We start from the raw sequence: 22272 nt of genomic DNA, 5'->3' as shown, positions 1-22272 counted from the left end.
GGTGGTTAACTTACTACCTTTCCTTCCTCCCTCCCCAGCACACACACACAAGTGGCAGAGACCAATGTTTAGGTGGGGATTGGGGAGGAGTTGAAACCTGAGCAGGACACTGGGAAGTTGGGACCACTATCCTCCTCACTGTAATCTCCTTTTCCTCTCCCCTCCTCCAACTCTTGACTCATTCCCCAGCCTTGGTGGGGAGTCACTGGGAGGGGAAGGTTGAGGAGGAGCCCTGTTAGAGATGCTCAGAGCCTTTGTCAACAAGAAACTCAGGAGGCTGCATTTTGGAGCTGCTGTGGGAGGCCTGTGGGAGTATTATCTACAAAAAGGAACAAGGAGAGAGAGTAGAGAAGAGCAAAGCAAGGAAAAAACTGCTCAAGACACAAAAGATGGAAAAAGCTCCCCAACCCCCCAACCACAAAGCGCAGGCGGAGTCAGACAGTGTGTGCATGCGATGGGAACAGGTGGCTGTCGAGGAACAGAGCCCAGACCCTCCTCCCCTCTCCCCCCTCCTCTTACTCTCTCCACCCTCCTTTCTGGAGGTCCCCAGGCCTGTTCCAAGCCCAGGCTCTCAGCCCATGTGGCCAGGCTCTGTGTCTAAGGTTGTGTTCTGTGGTGGGAAAGTCTTGGGCTTTCAAGTCAGACTAATCTGGGTTCAAATTCTAGCTCTGCCACTGACCAGCTGTGTGACCTGTGTGGGGAGAATATTCTACCTTGCAGAATATCAGTGCCTTTGTGAAATGAACCATAGCAAACTGTTATTAAAAGACCTCTGGCCCTAGGTGCTTGAATGAGGGAAATGAGTCAGGATGAAGCCTCCCTGAAGGTCCTCACCCCCACTAAAGCAAACTCAATGTTTTGGAATGCTTTGAGGCCTCCAGCACTTGGTCACTCCTTGGCTCTCTCATTCTAGGCTATTCCTTTTCTTTTAGTGGAAGACTCTAGCTAGAGTGTGAACAGACCACAGTAAACCTTGTTCCAATAAGGGAATCCTGGGAAGTACACGGTTTTATTTACAGATAAAGAAACTGTCACATATTGCTTGGCTAGTAGTAACTAGAGGAACCAAGCCTGAACCAAGATTTGACTAGGTTGACAGCAGTTCCCTGTGTGAAGCTGCAGGGGCGCTTTATCCTGTCCTTTGGTAAATAGCCTATGAAAAAGGAACAGCATGGCCAGTTTGATGGGTAGTTCAGATAGTGATCTGTAGTGAGTGTCCACTGGGAACAACCACCTGGACTTCATACCACAGGGAGACACTGCTGTTGACTGTAGCAAGAACAGGCCCCGACCTCCCAAGAAACCTCATGCTCTCTGCTCTGTGCGTTCTAGCAGCACCAGAAAACCATGTGTTTGAAATCAAGTTATAGAGAAAGTCTGAGTTAAGTTGGAGAGACATAATAAGGAGACCTGACTTTTCCCTGAGGAATCAGAATGGGTGGTATTTGTTCCTGCTGTTTTTTTTTTGTTTTTTTTTTTGAGACAGAGTCTCGCTTGTTGACCAGGCTAGAGTGAGTGCCGTGGCGTCAGCCTAGCTCACAGCAACCTCAAACTCCTGGGCTCAAGCAATCCTTCTGCCTCAGCCTCCCGAGTAGCTGGGACTACAGGCATGCGCCACCATGCCCGGCTAATTTTCTATATATATTAGTTGGCCAATGAATTTGTTTCTATTTATAGTAGAGACGGGGTCTGGCTCTTGCTCAGGCTGGTTTCGAACTCCTGACCTCGAGCAATCCGCCCGCCTCAGCCTCCCAGAGAGCTAGGATTACAGGCGTGAGCAGCCACTGCGCCCGGCTGTTCCTGCTGTTTTGACGGCAGTGAAGGGGCAGGCAGAACAGTTGTGCTGGTGGTGGGTGAGTTGCCTCACCCAGAAACATCTTCAGGTAGGGTTTCCTCCTTGGTATGGAATATCAAGGCAGGTAATAGAACTCCATCACCACCTGTATGGAAATGATGTTCCTCGGCTGTACCCAGGGAAACCTTGGCCCTGGCTTCGCTCCTGCCAGGGAGCTATTGCAGTGAGGAGGACTGTGTTCACCGAGTCAGCTCCATCAGCATCTACCTGCCCCACTCACATAGCTCTGAAACTGGAGTGAGGGGACATTTTCTGACAGGCATTGCAGACAGGGGGCATGAGGCTCACATGCTAGAGGGACATGTACACAGGGAGAAAAGCTACAGAAGGAATAGGATAACTGAATTCAAATTTTTTTTCTGGGCTGGGAATGGTGACTCATTCCTGTAATCCTAGCACTTTGGGAGGCCGAGGCTGGAAGATCCCTTGAGACCAGGGGTTGGAGATAGCCTGGGCAACACAATGAGACCCCTTCTATAAAATTAAAAATGAAAAACATTATTTGGGTATGGTGGTGCACACCTGTAGTCCCAGCTACTTGAGAAGCTGAGGCGGGAGGATCCCTTGAGCCCAGGAGTTTGAGGAGCTATGATTATACAGTGAGCTATGATTATGCCACTGCATTCTAGCCTGAGCACCAGAGACCCTGCCTCAAAAAAAAAAAATCTTTTTTTTATTAATAGTGTCTGTATAGCTGGAGATGGGGAAGTCTTTCAGTTTTTAACAGAGCAGGAGACAGAAAAGCAAAGGAATTATGGTGAGTGAACGTTCAACCTGTCATAGGTTAGGTTAGATACCTATTCTGTAGCACCTAGCTAGATACCTCTTAAAGTAGTTGCCATTGTCTCCGCTTTACATTTCAGGAAGAGGTTCAAATATATTGTTACTTGTCCAAGGTCAGTCAGTCACACAGCTAGCCAGGGTTTTTCTTTTCTTTTCTTAGAGACAGGGTCTTGCTCTGTCACCTAGGCTGGAGTGCAGGTGCGTGATCATAGCTCACTGCAGCCTCGAAGTCCTGGGCTCAAGTGATCTTCCTGCCTCAGCCCCCAAGGAGCTGGAACTATAGGTGTGGACCATCGTGCCTGGCCCTACCCAGTCTTTCAACTCTACCACACTGCCTGGCCACCAGGCAAGGCTTTCAAGGGTTTAAGGAAGAGCTCTACTTCCTTTACCTGCAAAGTGGTTGAGGAAAGAGCTGGAATCATTTATGTTTGCCTCAGAGCTGAGCAGAGTGCCTAGCACACAGGAGGTGCCTCAATGTTTGAAGGAAAGAAAGAATGTGCCCAAGTGACTACAACAACCAGAAGTTTGATTGACTTTGTAATATGTTGTTCTGGCTACCAGGATCATGGGCCAGTACTCTGAACTCACTGGTTAAAATTGTGATAAAATAATTCTTTGTATTAGTTGGTGGCCTCCCAACATGTATTGTTTTGGACACCTGTTTCTTCCAAGAATTGTGCTGCTATAAGGACACAGTTGTCACCAGGTGGGACAATAAGGTGGGATGAACCCTATAAATTAGGCAAGACGAGACCTCATTTTGGGCTTACACCTATAATCCTAACACTCTGGAGGGCTGAGGCAGGAGGATTGCTTGGGCTCAGGAGTTTGAGACCAGCTTGATCAAAAGCAAGAACCTGTCTCTAAAGAAAAAAACAAAAATGAAAACCCAGTTTTGTTAAGTCATGTGGCAGGATTTCCAGGGACAGGAAGTCATTATTGACTTCTCTAAGAGAATCGGTTAGTTCACATGTTGATGACCATGTATCTTGGATTTTTCAGGCCACTCCTAACCTCAAACAGTTTATCCTCTTCCCTCTATAAATATGTTCATGCTCACAAGATTATACCCTCATTTGGGATTCTGAAATAGGTTACCATCTCTAAACACCACTGCACAATTGCCTGATCACCTGCTGGTATAGTTCTAGCTTAAGCAAAGGACCCAGCCTTTTTGGCCCATCCTCCACCTTACTCAAGAAGACAGTGGTGCCTTCAGACAACACTATTCCCTTGTATTATTTATCCATATGTCTCAGTTACCAAAACTAGTTTATCAGCCACTTGAAGTCAGGGACTGTGTTTTAGTTACCTTTCTCTCTCCTTAGCCTCCAACTCAGTGACTATACAAAGCATTTCCAAACACTGGAAAGTGCAAATTGTGCAACTTTATCAATAATAAAGAATACTTTATCAATAACAGTATGACCTAGCAATTCCACTCCTAGGGATTTATCCTACAGAGATACTCTCACAAGTGAGGAATGATACATGCATTATGGGATGCTCATTGTAGCAATACGTGTAATAGCAAAAAACTGAAAACTTTCATTAGGGACTGGTTAAACTAATTATGGCAAGTGTATACAATGGAATACTGTTCAGCCACAGAAAGAACAAGGTATGTTTATATATACCTACACAGGATGAGGTCTAAGTGGTATACATTCTTATGATATACTTGTACTAGCTAGAAAATCTCCAGAGGTATCGATACACAAGAAACTTAACAGTGGTTGCCTCTGGGGAGGGGATGATAGTTCAGCGAGGTATAAAGGCTTATTTTCATCATATGCCCTTTTGAAATATTTAGATTTTTTTTTTACTCTTTGCATATGATTTTTCTTAAAACAAAAACAAATTAGTTATGAAAAGTGAGGACAAGTGAAAAAAAGCACGCTTTGTAAGAGTATGCATAGTATGAATCCCATTTATGGAAAAGAAAGAAAAAACTTATTTCCACATTTGGGTTTACAACATTTCTGGAAAGATACATAAGAAACTTGCCAGTGATTTCTCCTGGAGGGTGGGACTTTTAAAATTTTCACTATGTATCCTTTGTATTTTTAAAAATTAGTCTGCATTACTTTTTTAAAAAGTAAAATTTAAAAATGGCCATAAATTAGGGGCTTAGGAAATATTCGATGTTTATAATAAAGTAATGCCAACTTAAATTTTCCCTCTCACAATTTAAATACTGACAGAGCTAAACAATTTAAAGTCCTAGTCCTATCTCTAGTCTGGGAAAGGCAAGGCATTTGTCTGCAAGGAGAAATGGAAAAGGGAAGGAAAGATGATGGCTAGGTAGGGCATCTTTGAGCACCAATAGTAGCTGCCCAGGGTATGGAAACTTCCTTCCCTCTTTTGCGAAGTCCGGAGTTATTATGGTGAGGAGTAAGGAATAGGCTACACAATTCAAACTTAAGATAAACCTAACTTCTCTTCACTGCAGCAAAGTCAAATGGGCAAATTTAGGAGAATATCTACAGCATGAGATCCTAAATGAATTATGGTATAGACAGATTAAAAATGAATTATAGAATATGTATAGTATGATATTTTTTACAAAAAGCAAACATTTAAAAACCTGAATACCCAGATGTATATGTACATATATGCTTTAAAAAAGGTCTAAGCCAGGAGCAGTGGTGTACTCGGAGGCTGAGGCAGGAGGATAGATCACTTGAGCCCAGGAATTCAAGGTTGCAGTGAGCTATGCTCACACCTCTAAATAGCCACTGCAGCACTCCAGCTTGGGCAATACAGTGAAAACCTATCTGTAAAAATAAAAAAAGAAAGAAAAAGGTCTAGAAGGATATATGCCAAATAATGAACAGTTATTATCCCTGAGGAGTGGAATGGGAATATAGAAAGCTTTTTCTTTTTCTTTTCACATTTCTATATTATTTGATATTTTAAATACTACTTTTGTAATTAAAAACAAAATACAAAAAAACCTTCATAATGTTCAAACTTTTATGTCCAAAAAAATTCTTCAAATATTTTTCTATAAGGAGATTTTAATTTTAACCTCAGGTGGTTTTGACAAACATGGTTTCCCATCTGTCTGGGTGGTTAAATACGGTCTTGCCTGGATAAAGGGAGAGAACTCATAATTCTTCAAGGTTGTTTCAATCTCTGGATTTCTGATAAAGTATAGGTAAGGTAAGTAATTAATCAGAAAAGCAGGGCTTTTTCCTGACACCCAGCAAGCTGATGGTATTGAACAAATTCCTAAAACTGGGGTGATTGGCCCCTTGGAAAATGGCTTCCCCAGTAATCCTTGACTAATGTTTTCTTTACCGAAAGACACACACATATATTCTCTCTCTCAATCTGTTCAACCAACCTGAACCTTGGCAGCTCAGCTTCAGCCAAAGAGCCAGGGGAAGCCCTGAGGCAGCTACGTTCTGCACTGCTGCCACTAACAGTCTGGGCTTCCAACTTGGGGAGAATACACGCTGGAGAAAAAGCTCTGCTGTTATTAAATCATAGATGCTGGGGGCGGGTGGAGGGTGGAGGGGTCTGGCATCCATGCCACCTGCTACATCCAGGAGCTCAATTATATGTTTACATTTACTACTCAGTCAAGGCACAAGGAGTGTGGGAGAAAAGTGCCAATATAACCTTTGCTTGCCTGGCAGAGCCGTTGGCAGCTGTGGTTTTTCTTAACTGGTAAATTCTCCTTAGGAAAGTCACCATTCCTTATCCTACAGATCCTTTCCCACTAGGAACAGCTGCATTTGCTCATCCTCGCTTTCACATTTTAATTTGGTCCTGAAGCTATAAGCAGCAGTGGACAAATGACTTGGGAGTCAGATACCTCATTTAAGCCCAGGAACAAGCTGTCTGAGTAATTTCCACCCTATGAGGCCCAAAGAAAAACAGAAAATGAAATGAAATCACTTGCTGCTGTGAAACAAATGTGGGAACATTTATGCAGTTTTTATTTATTCAACTATAAAGATTGCAGCAATTTTTTGATGGGTAACACCTTATATTAACACTAATTATATTGCTATAAATTTGGTTCAGGATCAGAGCAGGATTCAGGAAAGGGAGAGAACAAAAAAAAAAAAAAAAAAAAAAAAAAGAGTCTCCGAACATCAAAATAGAGAAATACTTTTTTTTTTTTTTTTTTAACTTTTCCTTTTAACTTTAATTAAATGTACTTTCCCACAGACTTCCCTGGACTGGTTTGTAATCTAAGGTAATAGGAGACAAGGCTTTGGGCATTTTGAAGAAACTGCAGGGTAAGCCATGGGTGCCAAGCAGAAGATTGAAAAACCCTGATTTGAGTTTCAAATCTCAGGCATGGTCTGGGATACAGGCAGATTCTCAAATGTTTCCTAGTGTTCTCTCCTTTACACCAATTTTCCCTTCTCTGGCTGATCCAGTGCAGTATATAATCCCCTCATTGTCTCTCCTTGTCGAACTACTGTTTGGAGGAAACCTGGCAGGCATCTGTGGCTTCTGCTTAGATTGGCAAGGCCACAGACTAGCTCTGACCCACCTCCTCCTGAGACAGCCTGACAGCTGGGGGCAATTGGAAGGCCTTATGCACTGGGAAGAATGTTGCTTACTCTTGGGAAACCTGGCAACAGTTGCCTCTGATTCGTAGTGGAAATGCCCAATTTGAATCAATCCATATTACTGGGAAAGATCAAGGAAAAAAACAGCTTCCCCTCCAAAAGTGGTAAAGAGGAAATAAGGAGACAAGAAACCAAAAATATTTAGAATGGCACGAAAAGTTGTATGCATAAACTTCTTTCTGTTATTAAATCTAACTGTAAGTTTCCTAAAGTCCAGTTATCAGGTTGAACTGTGTGGGATAGAGGAGAGAGGCCAATTGGAATTTTCCTCAAGAGTTCACAGCTTCTGCCCGAGAGGTCCTGGGTTTGCGCTGGGGGAGCCCCTTTTTGAATGAAGGCTTGGGTGGGCTAGGCTCCACGCTGACTCCGCTGACTCCAGTTCCGCTGGTCCCTGCAGAGTGAGCCAGGCCCCATTCACTAGCATTTCCTGGTGCCTGGGGTGGAGCACTCTGATACCTAGAACCAGATGAATACCACGAGCTATTTCTATAACGACCCACATTGTCATGTCGCCCTTGGTTCATAGGGTCACTGGACTTTTGGCCTTGTGGCCTGTAGCCTTGTCCTCCTCGTCTGTTCCCCGGCAATACCTAAGGAGAAAAGAATACAATGTTCAAGGTGCTCTGGCATTATCATGCCCCATTTGTTCTAGTTTTGTTTACAGGAGTATTCTGAAAGCATAACTGTGGTATCCCATGCTTGGGACTCAGTTATCTCTCAAGACTCACAGAATTCTGTCAGCAATCCAACACACTCACTATAGAATTAATACATCTTTCCCTGCCTTTCACTCCTAGGCTCTTCTCTATTGAAGAGGAGTTTATTTTTCTTAAGCTGGGCACAAGAAGAAAGCTAAGAAGGAAGAAAGAACATTCTTTGGGTTGTTACAAGACCTCAGTTGGACAAGTATCTTATCACACATCTGAACTTCGCAGATCACAGGCCATTTGTAAAGGTAATAAACATCAGTATAATAAAATAAAGTATCATTATGGTCTGCTTTGCTATATATTTTTTTTTAATTTTTTTTTGCTATATATTTTAAACTATAGATTAAACCATGCTGCTGTGACATGTAGTACATCTTTCACATTACAATCCAAAAAGCTTATGCTTATGGCATGATGGATTATGGCATGGGATTTTATTTTTGTCCTCCAAAATTCCAGTGTTTTACCAATCCTATAGAATTACTGACAGCATTGCCTCAGAATGCTTTTGTGTTTCTTCTCCAAACAAGGAAAAGAAACTATGGTTATTCTTCAACTTTCTAGTGTTTGCTCCTCATCCCCCATCCCCAGGTTCACTCTCTTACCCTGATATAGTCCAACTTCTAGGGAGTTGCTGATTTCAGTTGCTGGTGAACCTACCACAAGTGTTATCTGTCTACCTTAAGATGGGTGCACAACTCCCAGTGTGACTAATTACCAGGCAATACTACCTACAACGGCAAGGTTCACTGCCAACATAAGACAGTCAGCAGTTCTTGGCACCAGGAAATCTAAACTGGCTGACAGTTTGGAGTATACATCTCAAATGCTTTCTCAAGAACTAACTGGGGCTGGAGGGATTCAAAATAGGTGTGGAATGGGAATAAAGAGAGTAAGGTAGTATCTTTATTCCCAGTGTATTACCTAACACTGAGCTATCAACATTTAAACTCTGACAGTCTGGTGGCTTTTCTTCCTAATATGCTCAGCGTGGAAGCTAGGTTACCTCCCGGTGCGGCTGGTAGGGCCGGCCACTGGAGTGTGCTGTGGCTGCAGGCATCTCTCCTGGCGTAGAGTTTTTCTTGTTAGCACTTGTAAGGCTGGGAGCAGAGGCACAGGTGGAAGAGGAAGCAGCAGAGGCATCACTCGGGCTATTCAAGGACACAGATGTAACTAAGCTACATCGGGATCTGGTTGAATAGCTATTCTTTGGATGGGACACTGAAAGAGAAATATGAGGAGTATGTGGGTCATATGATGGGAGAGTACAATGGGTAAGGTTTCTACTATATATCAATTTCACAATGAGCAATTTAAGATAAAGAACTGTCTACTCAAGTAGTCATTTAAAAAATCTATAAAATGGATAACAGGAAGAAAAATCTCTCTTCTGCCTTCTTTTTCCACCCCTCCAAATCTTCACTGCTTTTTTTTTTTTTTTTTTTTTTTTTTTTTGAGACAGAGTCTCGCTTTGTTATCCAGGCTAGAGTGAGTGCCGTGGCGTCAGCCTAGCTCACAGCAACCTCAAACTCCTGGGCTCAAGCAATCCTCCTGCCTCAGCCTCCCACGTAGCTGGGACTACAGGCATGTGCCACCATGCCCGGCTAATTTTTTATATATATATCAGTTGGCCAATTAATTTCTTTCTATTTATAGTAGAGACGGGGTCTCGCTCTTGCTCAGGCTGGTTTTGAACTCCTGACCTTGAGCAATCCGCCCGCCTCGGCCTCCCAAGAGCTAGGATTACAGGTGTGAGCCACAGCGCCCGGCCTTCACTGCTTTTTTGTAAAGGAATTCTTAGAGACAGGAGAACAGCTTAGGACTGAAGTTACTCATCTCTCCAGCTAATGACTTCTTGGCATTTCCTACTACCTAAACTCCTGGCTACGGCTCTAGCAGCTGACTAAGCCTGAAAACAATAGTATGGGCCATATGTTCAGTTTCCTATGCAAGGAACATTCTAAAGTACAGACTTTGCAAAGAAAGAGAAAGGTAAATAAATCAAATCTTTGCTAAGTCCCTTTTTAAAAATTTGAATGATGCAAGGTATAAATAATCAAGATCATTTAAATATGAATAGAACTAATCTTTACAACAAACATGTACCTTGTAAAAAAAAATTTTTTTTTGAGACAGAGTCTCACTCTGTTGCCCAGGCTAGGGTGCCATGGCATCAACCTAGCTCTCAGCAACCTCAAACTCCTGGGTTCAAGTGATCCTCCTTCCTCAGCCTCCGGAGTAGCTGGGACTACAGGCATGCGCCACCATGCCCAGCTAATTTTTTCTATTTTTGGTAGAGACGGGGTCTTGCTCTTTCTCAGGCTAGTCTTGAACTCTTGAGCTCAAATGATCCGCCTGCCTCGGTCTCCCAGAGTGCTAGGATTACAGGCGTGAGCCACCGCGCCTGGCTTTGTCAAATTTCTTTCTGCAAAAATAACTCCAAATTCAAAATACCAATCTAACTGAGAAAGTATTATTAAATAAATAATATGTTCAATTCAAATTTTGTCAGAATTCAATGGTTTAAAACTACTCCCCCGATTTTTTTCTTGGCTTTAAGCCTGGGCTAATGATGAATTCATAATTATTGCCCTAGGTTCAACATTTCACTTTTGTACTGAGATACAAAGAACACAGAAGCTGAGTTCAGGGCTTGAACAGTAAGTCACCATAACACTCACCTTGTAGGCACCCCCCCCAAAGTTAAATGCTATTATTTAAGGATCTATTATGTGCCAGGCATTATTCTCTCTATTCTGAAAAGGTGGAAAATGAGGTTCCAAGAGGTTAGTGTAGAGGCAAGGTCTGACTGCAGAGCCCTATGCTCTTTGCACTATATGTCACACACCTCTCGATTCAGCAGCAAATCATGAAAAACTAGCCCTCCACATTTAGGGAGCTGGCAAAGGCTCATCTGGCAAAGGCCCCAGAATTCAAAGTATCTGCATCCATGGAGTTCATGTGTACCTCAGAGTTACTTTTCAGAGAAGCCAATCAGCATGTTAGTCTCTAATTAATAATCACCACCTCTATTGCCAGAGTCCCTCACCGCCTCACCTTGTCCAAAGGAATCAATGCTCTTCTTTAGGGTCTCCACATCACAGGTGAACCGGGCTACTCGTCCCAGATCTTCGTCATATTTACGTTCACTAACAAAGTGCTGGAGAAAGGGCAAAGAAAGGCCTCCAGGTTGGATAAACAATACATAATCAGGTCCATAACTTAAAATGTACAGATAAGACAGAATTATTTTCAATTGTCTTCGTTTTACTGCTTCAAAGTTTACTAAATGACCATATTACCAATGCTGAGTGATAGAACGAATTCACTCATTTCCTCAAGAGCCCAAAGATAAGTTTGGAAGTTTTATGAAATGCTACACAATGGTCAAAGCCCATTAGGTATAATCAAGAGAAACTGTACAGAAAGGAAAAAGGAGGAAGAATTTATAGTAGAGGCCATCTTTCCACTGTTGGCTATTCTCTACTTCATGCTATTCTATATAGATACAGAGGCAGCAACAACATTTATAAGCTACAAAAATGATCCCATTTAGATAGTTTGGTGTTAATAGGAACTTCCTTAGGAAACCCACTTCACCTTTTTATAAAGTAGGATTTTATTTTATTTTATTTTTTTGAGACAGAGTCTTGCTTTGTTGCTCAGGCTAGAGTACCATGGCGTCAGCCTAGCTCAAACTCCTGGGCTCAAGCCATCCTCCTGCCTCAGCCTCCCGAGTAGTGGGGACTACAGGCATGCGCCACCATGCCTGGCTAATTTTTTCTATATATATTAGTTGGACAATGAATTTCTTTCTATTTATAGTAGAGACAGGGTCTCGCTCTTGCTCAGGCTGGTTTCGAACTCCTGACCTCGAGCAATCCGCCCACCTTGGCCTCCCAGAGTGCTAGGATTATAGGTGTGAGCCACTGCGCCTGGCCTAAAGTAGGATTTTAGTCCTTGAAACAGGAACAATTGCTTGAAATGGAAAAATCATTCATGTGAAAAGTCAACTTTGCAAATGAGAAGAGTTTTTGCTGCAGGTAATTTAATCTTTTTAAGTAGGTTGAGCTAAGAAGTAACCAACCCCTTAAGTCAAAAACTAACTACTACAGAAATTGTGGGACTAGAAATATGTCAGGAATACAGTGTTTCTGGGAGTCTATTTCCATAAACAATGTCTAAGATAGCCTGCAATCATTTTTTTTTAGATGAAAAAGAAAAATTAAAGACCTAGATATAATTTGGAAGAATTGAACTAACTCAGAGCACTCCTCCTAACTGGAGGTGGTCTGATACCACTTTGAATGCATCAGAATTCTCAGGATGTATCCAGAAGCACTGAAAGGGAAAGAAGAGATAAAAATTACCTTTCTGGCCTTGAAGTCTTAAAGCATCAGAGTATATCATGGCTTAGGAAAGCACATAAACTTCTTATAACAAAGCCTTCGACATGTAATATCAGTCTAAGATTAATTGTGAAACAAATTTCTAGGGTTGAGCCAAAGACATAATAGGAATAACGGAAATAAAATGATCTGGAAATAAGACATTTAAATTGCACAGCACCCACTTCAGTACACTGAAAATGTGGAGAAAAACAGATCCTTAGTCAGCCTGCAGAAATATTTCTAGCAGCTTTTCAGCCACGTGGGAAGGGGAAACAGATGAAGTCTGTGAGAGCCAGAATTCTCATCTAATTCCAAAGGGGTTTCCGGCTTCTCCCAGATAGTTGAATGAGCCTGACTGGCATCAATGTGAAAAGCCTTTCTACAAAATTTAGTAATACAGTTTTAGTTAAACAGAACATGGTAACTTAAAATTTGTGTTGTTTGGCTATTTCATCTCAATAGAGTCTAAGGGGAAAGAGTGTGAGAATCATAATACTCCATGGCTTTGTGTAAAACAGTGGGTCAGAATATCACAAGGATCCTTGCAGGGTCCTAGATATCTTCCACCTATGTTTTTATTTTACAGAGGCTATTGTATAGCCTTTGCAGCAATGTTTCTATTATGATAATAAATCTATGTGTTCAGAAAGAGCAGAGGTTGAGGGCACAGGAGTAGAGAAGGCCAATTCTTGTTCCTGCAATTCATGGTCTATAACCAATTATTTAGAACATCAGGCCAGGCGCGGTAGCTAACACCTATAATACTAGCACTCTGGGAGGCTGAGGTGGGTGGATCGTTTAAGCTCAGGAGTTCGAAATCAGCTTGAGCAAGAGCAAGATCTCGTCTCTACTAAAAAAATACAAAGAAATTAGCTGGACAATGAAAAATATATAGAAAAAATTAGCCGGGCATGGTGGCACATGCCTGTAGTCCCAGCTACTTGGGAGGCTGAGGCAGGAGGATTGCTTGAGCCCTGGAGTTTGAGGTTGCTGTGAGCTAGGGGACGCCATGGCACTCTAGCCTGGGCAACAGAGTGAGACTTTGTCTCAAAAAAACAAAACAAACCACCAATGTCCACAACTACCGATGAATATCATCAGTAGTTTCTCTTGGGTTCAGATGCTTAGTCTCATAAACACTGTTCTTTATATAAGAATTTAAAAAGTATGAATGTTGAACCCACGGAATCTTTATAAATAAATTATAATATAATGAACATTTCAAATTGCTAATTTTTCCTCTATAAAATCAGAATCGACCAACCAACTACTATTTACTGAAGACCCACTATGTGCCAAGGCACTATATTAGACACTAGGGATACAGCATATCCTGCCATTGTGAAGTTCACAATCTTGTGAGGAAGACAAATTAATCAAACATACATAAAATTATAAGTGTGCTCTGAAAGCACAGATTATGGGGATATGGTAATCAGGGAAGTCAGGAAGGATGAGTAGGTCAAGAGTGATTGAAGAGTGATTATGGGCCAGGCATCATGGCTCATCTGTAATCCCAGCACTTTGGGAAGCTGAGACAGGAGGATAGCTTGAGACCAAAACTTTGAGACCAGTCTGGGCAAAACAGCGAGATCCTGTCTCTACAAAAAGATATATTAAAAATTAGCCGGGTGTGGTGGCTTCTGGCCTGTAAGTCCTAGCTACTTCATGCCTGTAAGTCCTAGCTACTCAGAAGGCTGAGGTAGGAGGGTTGCTTTAGCCTTAAGCCTGGGTGACAAAGCAAGACCTTGTCTCAAAATAAAAAGTAATTACGTCTGTTCAAGAGGGAGAGGGAAAAGTGTTTTGGACAGATGGAAAAGTACATGTAGTGGCCCTCTAGCAGGGTGGAGCAGGATATGTCTATGAAGAGGAAAAGCAAATACAGCTGGAGGACAGAGGACAAGACGTGCATGGGGTGAACAGAGCGTGATGGCAGAGTCAGACCACGCAGGCCTACAGACCAGGTTAAGGATTAGAACATTCATCCTAAAAGCAATGGATTGTTCCCTCTCTGCTCCCACTGCTTCACTTGACTAGCCTCAAATAAATCCATACATAAATAAAACCAAAACCAGCCGGGCGTGGTGGCTCACACCTATAATCCTAGCACTCTAGGAAGCCGAGGTGTGTAGACTGCTCAAGGTCAGAAGTTCAAAACCAGCCTGAGCAAGAGCGAGACCCTATCTCTACTATAAATAGAAAGAAATTAATTGGCCAGCTAAACATATATATATATAAATTAGCTGGGCATGGTGGTGCATGCCTGTAGTCCCAGCTACTAGGGAGGCTGAGGCAGGAGGATTGCCTGAGCCCAGGAGTTTCCGGTTGCTGTGAGCTAAGCTGATGCCACAGCACTGTAGCCCAGGCAACAAAAGTGAGACTCTGTCATTCATTCATTCATAAATAAATAAATAAATAAATAAATAAATAAATAAATAAAAAAAAACCAAAACCAACCAACCAACCAAACATGAAAAAATAAAAAAAGGAATGGAAAGTTTGGAGCAGACTGCTATAGTGGAAAGCAGGGGCAGTGGCAAAATAATACACAGAATCAGTTCAGAGGCTATTACACAAGTCCAAGCAAGAGACAGCAGTAACTTGATCATGATCCTGATGGTGGTCGTAGAGATGAAGAGATACGGTCAGATTTGAAATTTAGTAGGAGGTCAAATGGACAGGGTCTGCTGATAGATTTAATGTGGGAAATGGAGAAATTTCCTAAGGTTTCCAGCTTGGACAACTGGATAGATGACAGTTGACAGTACCACTTACAGAGAAAGGTACTGGAAGAGGGCCAGGCCTGGGAAGGGAAGATCATGAGTTCAATATATTAGATATGGCCATGAATTACAGAGATTTGTTACTTTAGCCCCCAAGGGAAAGAAGAAAGGCAAAAAGAAGAAGGAAATTTTACCTTGATATCAGCTCTGAGCTCAACCAATTGCTCCTCTGACATTCGAACAGCCACATCAGTCATCTTCTTTAGAAGTTCGGCTTTCTTTTGTCGGCTGAGCAAAATTTCCACTGTAGAGGAAAAGCAAGTATGAATCTTATGTTGCTGCTAAACAGGATAAACAAGAACTAGAAGTATGAGCCTTTCAGTTTGTATTTGGACAGCCAAAGGCTTAGCTGCCCACCCATCCAGAAAATGAAAATATCAAAGGTCCAGTTTCTACCTTCTGGAGGCTCTCTGAAGGCAGTTAAAGGGTAAACATTTTTTATGAATCATAAAGATTCATAAATCATTTGTCATTTCTCATTTTCCTCTTCCCAGTCAAAAAAACTTTTTATTAAGTAGCATAAAAAACAGAAATATGCACACATGGTAAAAATTTCATCTAGAATAAATGGGTATAAAACAAAAAGTAAAAGCATCCTTGTACTTTTGATTTTGTGATCTCCTATCCAAAGGAAACCACTGTTAATGATTTCTTGTGTATACTTCCAAACATTATCTATATCTATATAGAACATAAGTATCTCTCCTTGTTTTTCCCTCCTGACAAAGGGAAGTATATCATACACATGGTCCTTCCTTTATATTAGCTTTTTTAAACTTAATATATCTTGAAATTCATTCCCTATTAATATATCTGGATCACTTTCATTCAGTTTAACAGCCACCTAGTATTTCACTATGTGGATATATCACAATTATTTACCAAGAGAGTGATAGCTATTTATATTGTTACAGTCTTTAAGAGGCACCTGCTTTGGCATGCTCCCTGATGTCCAGCTCACATATGGTGGATAAGAGACAATAAGAATCTCCCAGAGAAGGGAGACAAGGGCTACAATGAGCAATGGGTAAAAGAAATCCTCCCAGAAAGCAGAACTAGGGCTGTAAGATAAACCACTCAAGGAACTTTCTCTACCACCAGGGGAGGGCTATTTCTATCCAGTGAGACTTGATCATTGCTTTTCCAAATGGGAATTCTGACTATATTTATCCTCATCTTTCTCTAACTATGTAATATTGGTAGGTGGGGCATTTAACTTTTCTTTTAGTTTATGAGACCCCAGACCACAACACACCATATCTAGACCTGATGGAAGATCTGAAATTACTCAGAAGACTTGGCCTTTCAGCTGAATATACTAACTAGATGTGACTTTGGAGGTGTTGCCATTGAGAAGAGGGTGAGTATGTTCTGATTTGGGGAAAAAGAGGGATATTGGCTAGCTACAGGGGAGGATTGTAGCAAAGACTGTTAATTAATTGAATACGCGTACTCCTTTTCTTCCTAGCTATCAGAAGTCCAATGTTGTTGGGTACCAACAAGCTCAGGTAAATATCTACATTTTCTGGCTTTGTTACAACACTTACAGGATGGGATGCACAGGAAAGCTTTTAACAGGAGTCATAGAGATCTCAAGATGTAGAAACTGTGATGAATAAAGATTTCTACATGTCAGGTAACTCACAGGACCTAATTATACAATACTTGACAAGTCATACTTATTCCAAAGAATGAGTTTCTTCATTTATGAAATGAAAAAAAAAAAAGAAAAGAAAAAAAGAAAACCAACATACCTTGTAGGGTTAATGTGAAGATCATACATGAATGTGTATGAAAAAACTCTGAACTGTGACCTACTATGAACATATAAATTATTTAATTAAACTAATGTGTAAAAAAGAAAAAAAAAGCACCTTCTTGATAGTATTGGTAGTGAGTAATCATATTGTGTCACTAAGAACCAGGATGTTCAGGAAGAAAGGAAGCATAGATATAAAACTGAAGAAGTGAAACTCTGTGGCCTTGGAATCTGATAAAATAAGATTGGCCATGAATTGGTAATTGGTTGAAGCTGGGTAATGGGGATTTATTATATTAGCTCCTCTATTTGAAATACATTTGAAATTTTCTATGAAAGGTGTATTTTCAAAAGTACCTTCTTCTCAAAAGTAAGGACTACCTCTTCTTTTTTTTGAGACAGAGTCTCATTCTGTTGCCCAGGCTAGAGTGCCATGGCATCAGCCTAGCTCACAGCAACCTCAAACTCCTGGGCTCAGGAGATCCTCCTGCCTTAGCCTCTCAAGTAGCTGGGACTACAGGCATGCACCACCATGCCCGGCTAATTTATATATATATATATATATATATTTTTTTTTTTAGTTGTCCAGCTAATTTCTTTCTATTTTTTTTAGTAGAGATGGGGTCTTGCTTTTGCTCAGGCTGGTTTCAAACTCCTGAGCTCAAATGATCTGCCCGCCTCAGCCTCCTAGAGTGCTAGGATTACAGCCGTGAGCCACCATGCCCAGCCAGGACTATGTCTTCTTACTGATTTTAGTTTATTAAACCTTTATCTTCAAAAAGAGAATACACAGATGTAAGAATGGGCTGAAACTGTCAAATTTAGAAATTCTAAGATATACTCAATGTAAATGAAATCTCACTTTTGAAAAATAGTGGAGAGCATCTCTGCCACATTCTCAACATTTCAAGTTAAAATGGACCAAAATTGTACTCAGTTCAGAGCCAAGCTGCCTCCCCTGGCCTGTGACCACAGACACAAATGATTTAACTATGAGTCATCATCTCAACCTAGCCCAGCATTTCTATTCCTAGCAGTTTGAGGGTGAGTTAAAAGAAACAACCTTCCTAATTATAAATCTGGCATTCAATGCAGGAAGGTAGAACCTGCCAATGAAATGCCCCAAATCAATGCTATTGTATACATTGCAGTTGGCAATTCCTACTTTTCATACAGCTGTATATCTTCAACCTAACATTTAACAGAAATGACCAAAAAGCAGTTATATGGTTCTTCTATACAAAACCTCACAAATTACTTAAGTTAGACTCTATCCCTCCAGAATCTATTTTAGTCAGCTTTCAAGGAATCCTAGTTATGGTATCCTGAACCCTCAATTCTCTGAGTTTTCTTTAATCCATTGATAATAGACACTGAGTGAAAACTGTTTTATAAATTGAGAAAACAAAGTAAGTTCTGAGATAGGCAATGATAGAAATGTATATACTCAATTATAGGCAACCTGATGAAATCTTCTCTGATTGTGCTAAAGGTTTTTCTCCAAGTAGAAAAAAATCCTACTCACGCCTGTAATCCTAGCATTCTGGGAGGCCCAGGCAGGTGGATTGCTCGAGGTCAGGAGTTCAAAACCAGCCTGAGCAAGAGTGAGACCCCATCTCTAAATAGAAAGAAATTAATTGGCCAACTAATATATATAGAAAAAATTAGCCGGGCATGGATGCTTGTAGTCCCAGCTACTTGGGAGGCTGAGGCAGCAGGATTGCTTGAGCTAGGAGTTTGACGTTGCTGTGTGCTAGGCTGACACTATGGCACTCACTTTAGCCTGGGCAACAAAGCGAGACTGTCTCAAAAAAAAAAAAAAAAAAATCTCAGTGGAACTGTTTAATCGCCAGAGGAAAAAACAAAATAAAACAAAACCGTGGTGGCAGATACCATGATGCAGTCTCTTATACATTGAACTCTACATTCAAAATATTAAAATTTGGAAACATTTTAAAAGCAGGCTTATATAAAGTTACTTTAGCTAAAAAAAATTCACATGCCAAAAAAATAAAAAAATAAAAAAAATTATATGCCAGTGCAGTACAACTGTTCAAGACTGTTTAACTAAATATATAAAATCATTTTTTAAATTAAATTAAATTAATTAATTTATTTTTTGAGATTGAGTCTCACTCTGTTGCCTGGGCTACAGTGCTGTGTGGTGTCAGCCTCCTTCACAGCAACTTCAAACTCATGGGCTCAAGTGATCCTCTTATCTCAGCCTCCCAAGTAGCTGGGACTACAAGGCATGTGCCACCATGCCCAGCTAATTTTTACTGCATATTTTTAGTTGTCCAGCTAATTTCTTTCTATTTTTAATAGACGGATTCTCGCTCTTGCTCAGGCTGGTCTTTTTTTTTTTTTTTGAGACAGAGTCTCACTTTGTTGCCCAGGCTAGAGTGAGTGCCGTGGCGTCAGCCTAGCTCAGAGCAACCTCAAACTCCTGGGCTCAAGCGATCCTGCTGCCTCAGCCTCCCAAGTAGCTGGGACTACAGGCATGCGCCACCATGCCCGGCTAATTTTTTCTATATATATTAGTTGGCCAATTAATTTCTTTCTATTTTATAGTAGAGACGGGGTCTCACTCTTGCTCAGGTTGGTTTCGAACTCCTGAGCTCAAACGATCCGCCCACCTCAGCCTCCCAGAGAGCTAGGATTACAGGCATGAGCCACCGCGCCCGGCCTCAGGCTGGTCTTGAACTCCTGAGTTGCAGCTATCCTCCTGTCTCGGCCTCCCAGAGTGCTAGGATTATAGGAGTGAGCCACCATGCCTGGCCTATAAAATCTCATTGTGGCATTTATATTAAGCTTTTGTTGTGACAGTTGGGAGGCAGGTACCTATTGTTTACATAGGTAATAGCTTTAATTAAAGTTCAGTCATCTTACTTGCTTCAGCTTTTACTTTGTCCATTTCAGCAAGCAACGCTACTTCCCGATCCATTAAACTAAGAAGAAATGACAAAGGAAAAAAAGGTTTGATTAGAAATTCAGACACAGAAATAGCACATTATTAATAGTGGAGGACAGGTCAGTTTGTTCACTAAAAGCATACTACATACTACAAAATAATACCGGATGGACCACATAAAACTTCTGATGTCTTACTCAACAGAGAATATTTTAGAGATTTCCAATAAAATAAGCAGACTCAATTCCCCTTTATTTCTATTTATTACAGTTGACCAATCGCTATCAGTCTAAGAGTTGATAACCAGTAGATGGCAGTAGCAAGCTACAAAACACATTTCTTGGTAAGTTGTGCTAAAGGAAAAGTCTTTGCAGAAATTAATTATTTCTACATATGCACTCACATACTTTTTTTTTTGTTTTGAGACAGAGTCTCGCTCTGTCTCCCTGGCTAGAGTGCAGTGGTGTCATCATAGTCACTGCAATCTCAAACTCCTGGGCTCAAGTGATCTTCCTGCCTCAGTCTCCCAAATAGCTGAGACTATAGAGGCACGTGTAATGACGTCCAGCTAATTTTTCTATTTTTAGTAGAGGTGGTCTCGCACAGGCTAGTCTCAAAGTCCTGAGGTCAAGCAGTCCTCCTGCCTTGGCCTCTCAGAGTGCTAGGATCACAGGTGTGAGCCACCTCACCCGGCCACTCACATGCTTTTTGTATTTTGGTCTATAAAATCTGACATGTTTGCTTCTAATGAATTTTTACCAAGCAATATCCGCTTGGGTATAGTAAATTCAGCCAAGATTAGGACTTGTATATCTCCAACAGCTGACCACAGCTGCCCAAGGTTCACTGGCATTTTAGTATGTAGAATATAGAGTAGTCAAGAGACAGACATACAGGGTGCTGGTTTCTGAGTAATATTTAATAGTAAAGGAAGGAATTAAAGGTTTCTGGTAGGCTCTTTACAGAAAAAGAACATTAAATAGGCAATAAGAATTTTTTCCACTGCAAATGTATATGGTTTGGAGACACATAAAGCTTTTCAGTGTCCTTATAAAAGAGCCCACAACCTTTAATGTATAAGTTTAGATGATAATAGGTACCCTAGTATTCAACCTCTGGATGGGAAGAATTTTCCTTACCATATCAGTTTTGTTTAGTGGTGGCAAAATAAAAAAATCTAAAATTTTAATACCTGTAGAAATATGAAATGTTTTAAATCTCTTCAAATTTGTTCATTCTCATTTCTCCTTTTGAATGGGAATATAACAACAAGGTAAATAAAAGTTTCACTCTCGTTTCTGTTTGTAAAAGCAATCACACTTGCGCACACACACATACAATTTAGCTCAATATGTAGTTATGTTAGCACAAAGTAGTTAATATGGAGACTACGGTGTGAAACATACAAAAATGTATAAGGCTGAATCATTTCCTCAAAGAACAAAATCCTTTATAGGGCAAGTTCCAGAGAACATAGGTTTGATAATCATTACGCATGTTAATAAACAGACTTGTAACTAAACAAATTTGGTTGGCATATTAATCCAAAAGCACCAGACTGGAGAGAAGATACTATTGTGGAGTAGCAATACTTTGCTAAGAAAACATTCCCAAACCTTGGCAATATTGCTCCAAGAACTCTAGCAGCCTTTGGAATACCTAAAAGGCAAAACAAAAGCACAACTGAGACAGGAGCTGCCAGGCCTACAGTTTGACATTACCTCTCTTCTGCTGCCGAATCACCTTAAGATGCAGACACTGTGTCCACCAGATGACAAATTCTTTGTCTCTGACAAAGCTTGTAAAATATTTATCAAAAGACTTTGGCAAACAAGCAAGCTTTTCGCAGCTTACAATCTTTATTATGAAAACTAGAATGTCACATGACACTGTAGCAAGGAAAGAAAGTTCTACATCAACACGATCAGACCTTTTGTGGCAATAAGCGCTAGCATATTGTGACAGCAATTTTTCCCCCTTTGAGAATGACTAGCATCCATTTAAGTAAACTTTGTCTCTTGATTTACTCACTGGTGATCACATGAAATTTGTAAGGCAGGGCATGGACAACCATATAACCCCTTCAATAAAAAACAATTAGTTTATGTTTTCATGCCAAAAAACCAAATGAAAAAAATAGTGGTTTTTTTTTTTTTTTGAGACAGAGTCTCTCGCTTTGTTGTGCGCCCCGCCAAAAAATAGCATTTCTTTTTTTTTTTTTTTTTTTTTTTTTTTGAGACAGAGTCTCACTTTGTTGCCCAGGCTAGAGTGAGTGCCGTGGCATCAGCCTGGCTCACAGCAACCTCAATCTCCTGGGCTCAGCGATCCTACTGCCTCAGCCTCCCGAGTAGCTGGGACTACAGGCATGCGCCACCATGCCCGGCTAATTTTTTGTATATATATTTTTAGTTGGTCAATTAATTTCTTTCTATTTTTGGTAGAGATGGGGTCTCGCTCAGGCTGGTTTCGAACTCCTGACCTTGAGCGA

General features: G+C 41.0%; 1 protein-coding gene across 2 annotated transcripts in view; it reads right to left on the bottom strand.

Moving 5' to 3' along the window:
- Positions 1-519: 519 nt before the first annotated feature.
- SPATS2 (spermatogenesis associated serine rich 2) overlaps positions 520-22272 on the bottom strand; it is a 114737-nt gene continuing 92984 nt past the window's right edge. For both annotated transcript variants that reach the window (XM_076007230.1, XM_076007231.1), the window contains 5 exons: positions 19763-19821; positions 15249-15358; positions 10998-11100; positions 8947-9161; positions 520-7820 (listed from right to left, as the gene is read on the bottom strand). In XM_076007230.1, the coding sequence (XP_075863345.1) occupies positions 7500-7820; positions 8947-9161; positions 10998-11100; positions 15249-15358; positions 19763-19821 (808 nt within the window). In that variant the 3' untranslated portion in view covers positions 520-7499. The remainder of the gene's footprint in view (positions 7821-8946; positions 9162-10997; positions 11101-15248; positions 15359-19762; positions 19822-22272) is intronic.

The sequence above is a fragment of the Microcebus murinus genome, chromosome 10 (assembly GCF_040939455.1).
Source record: "Microcebus murinus isolate Inina chromosome 10, M.murinus_Inina_mat1.0, whole genome shotgun sequence".
Lineage (NCBI taxonomy): Eukaryota > Metazoa > Chordata > Mammalia > Primates > Cheirogaleidae > Microcebus > Microcebus murinus.
This window is presented reverse-complemented; position numbering and strand designations above follow the sequence as displayed.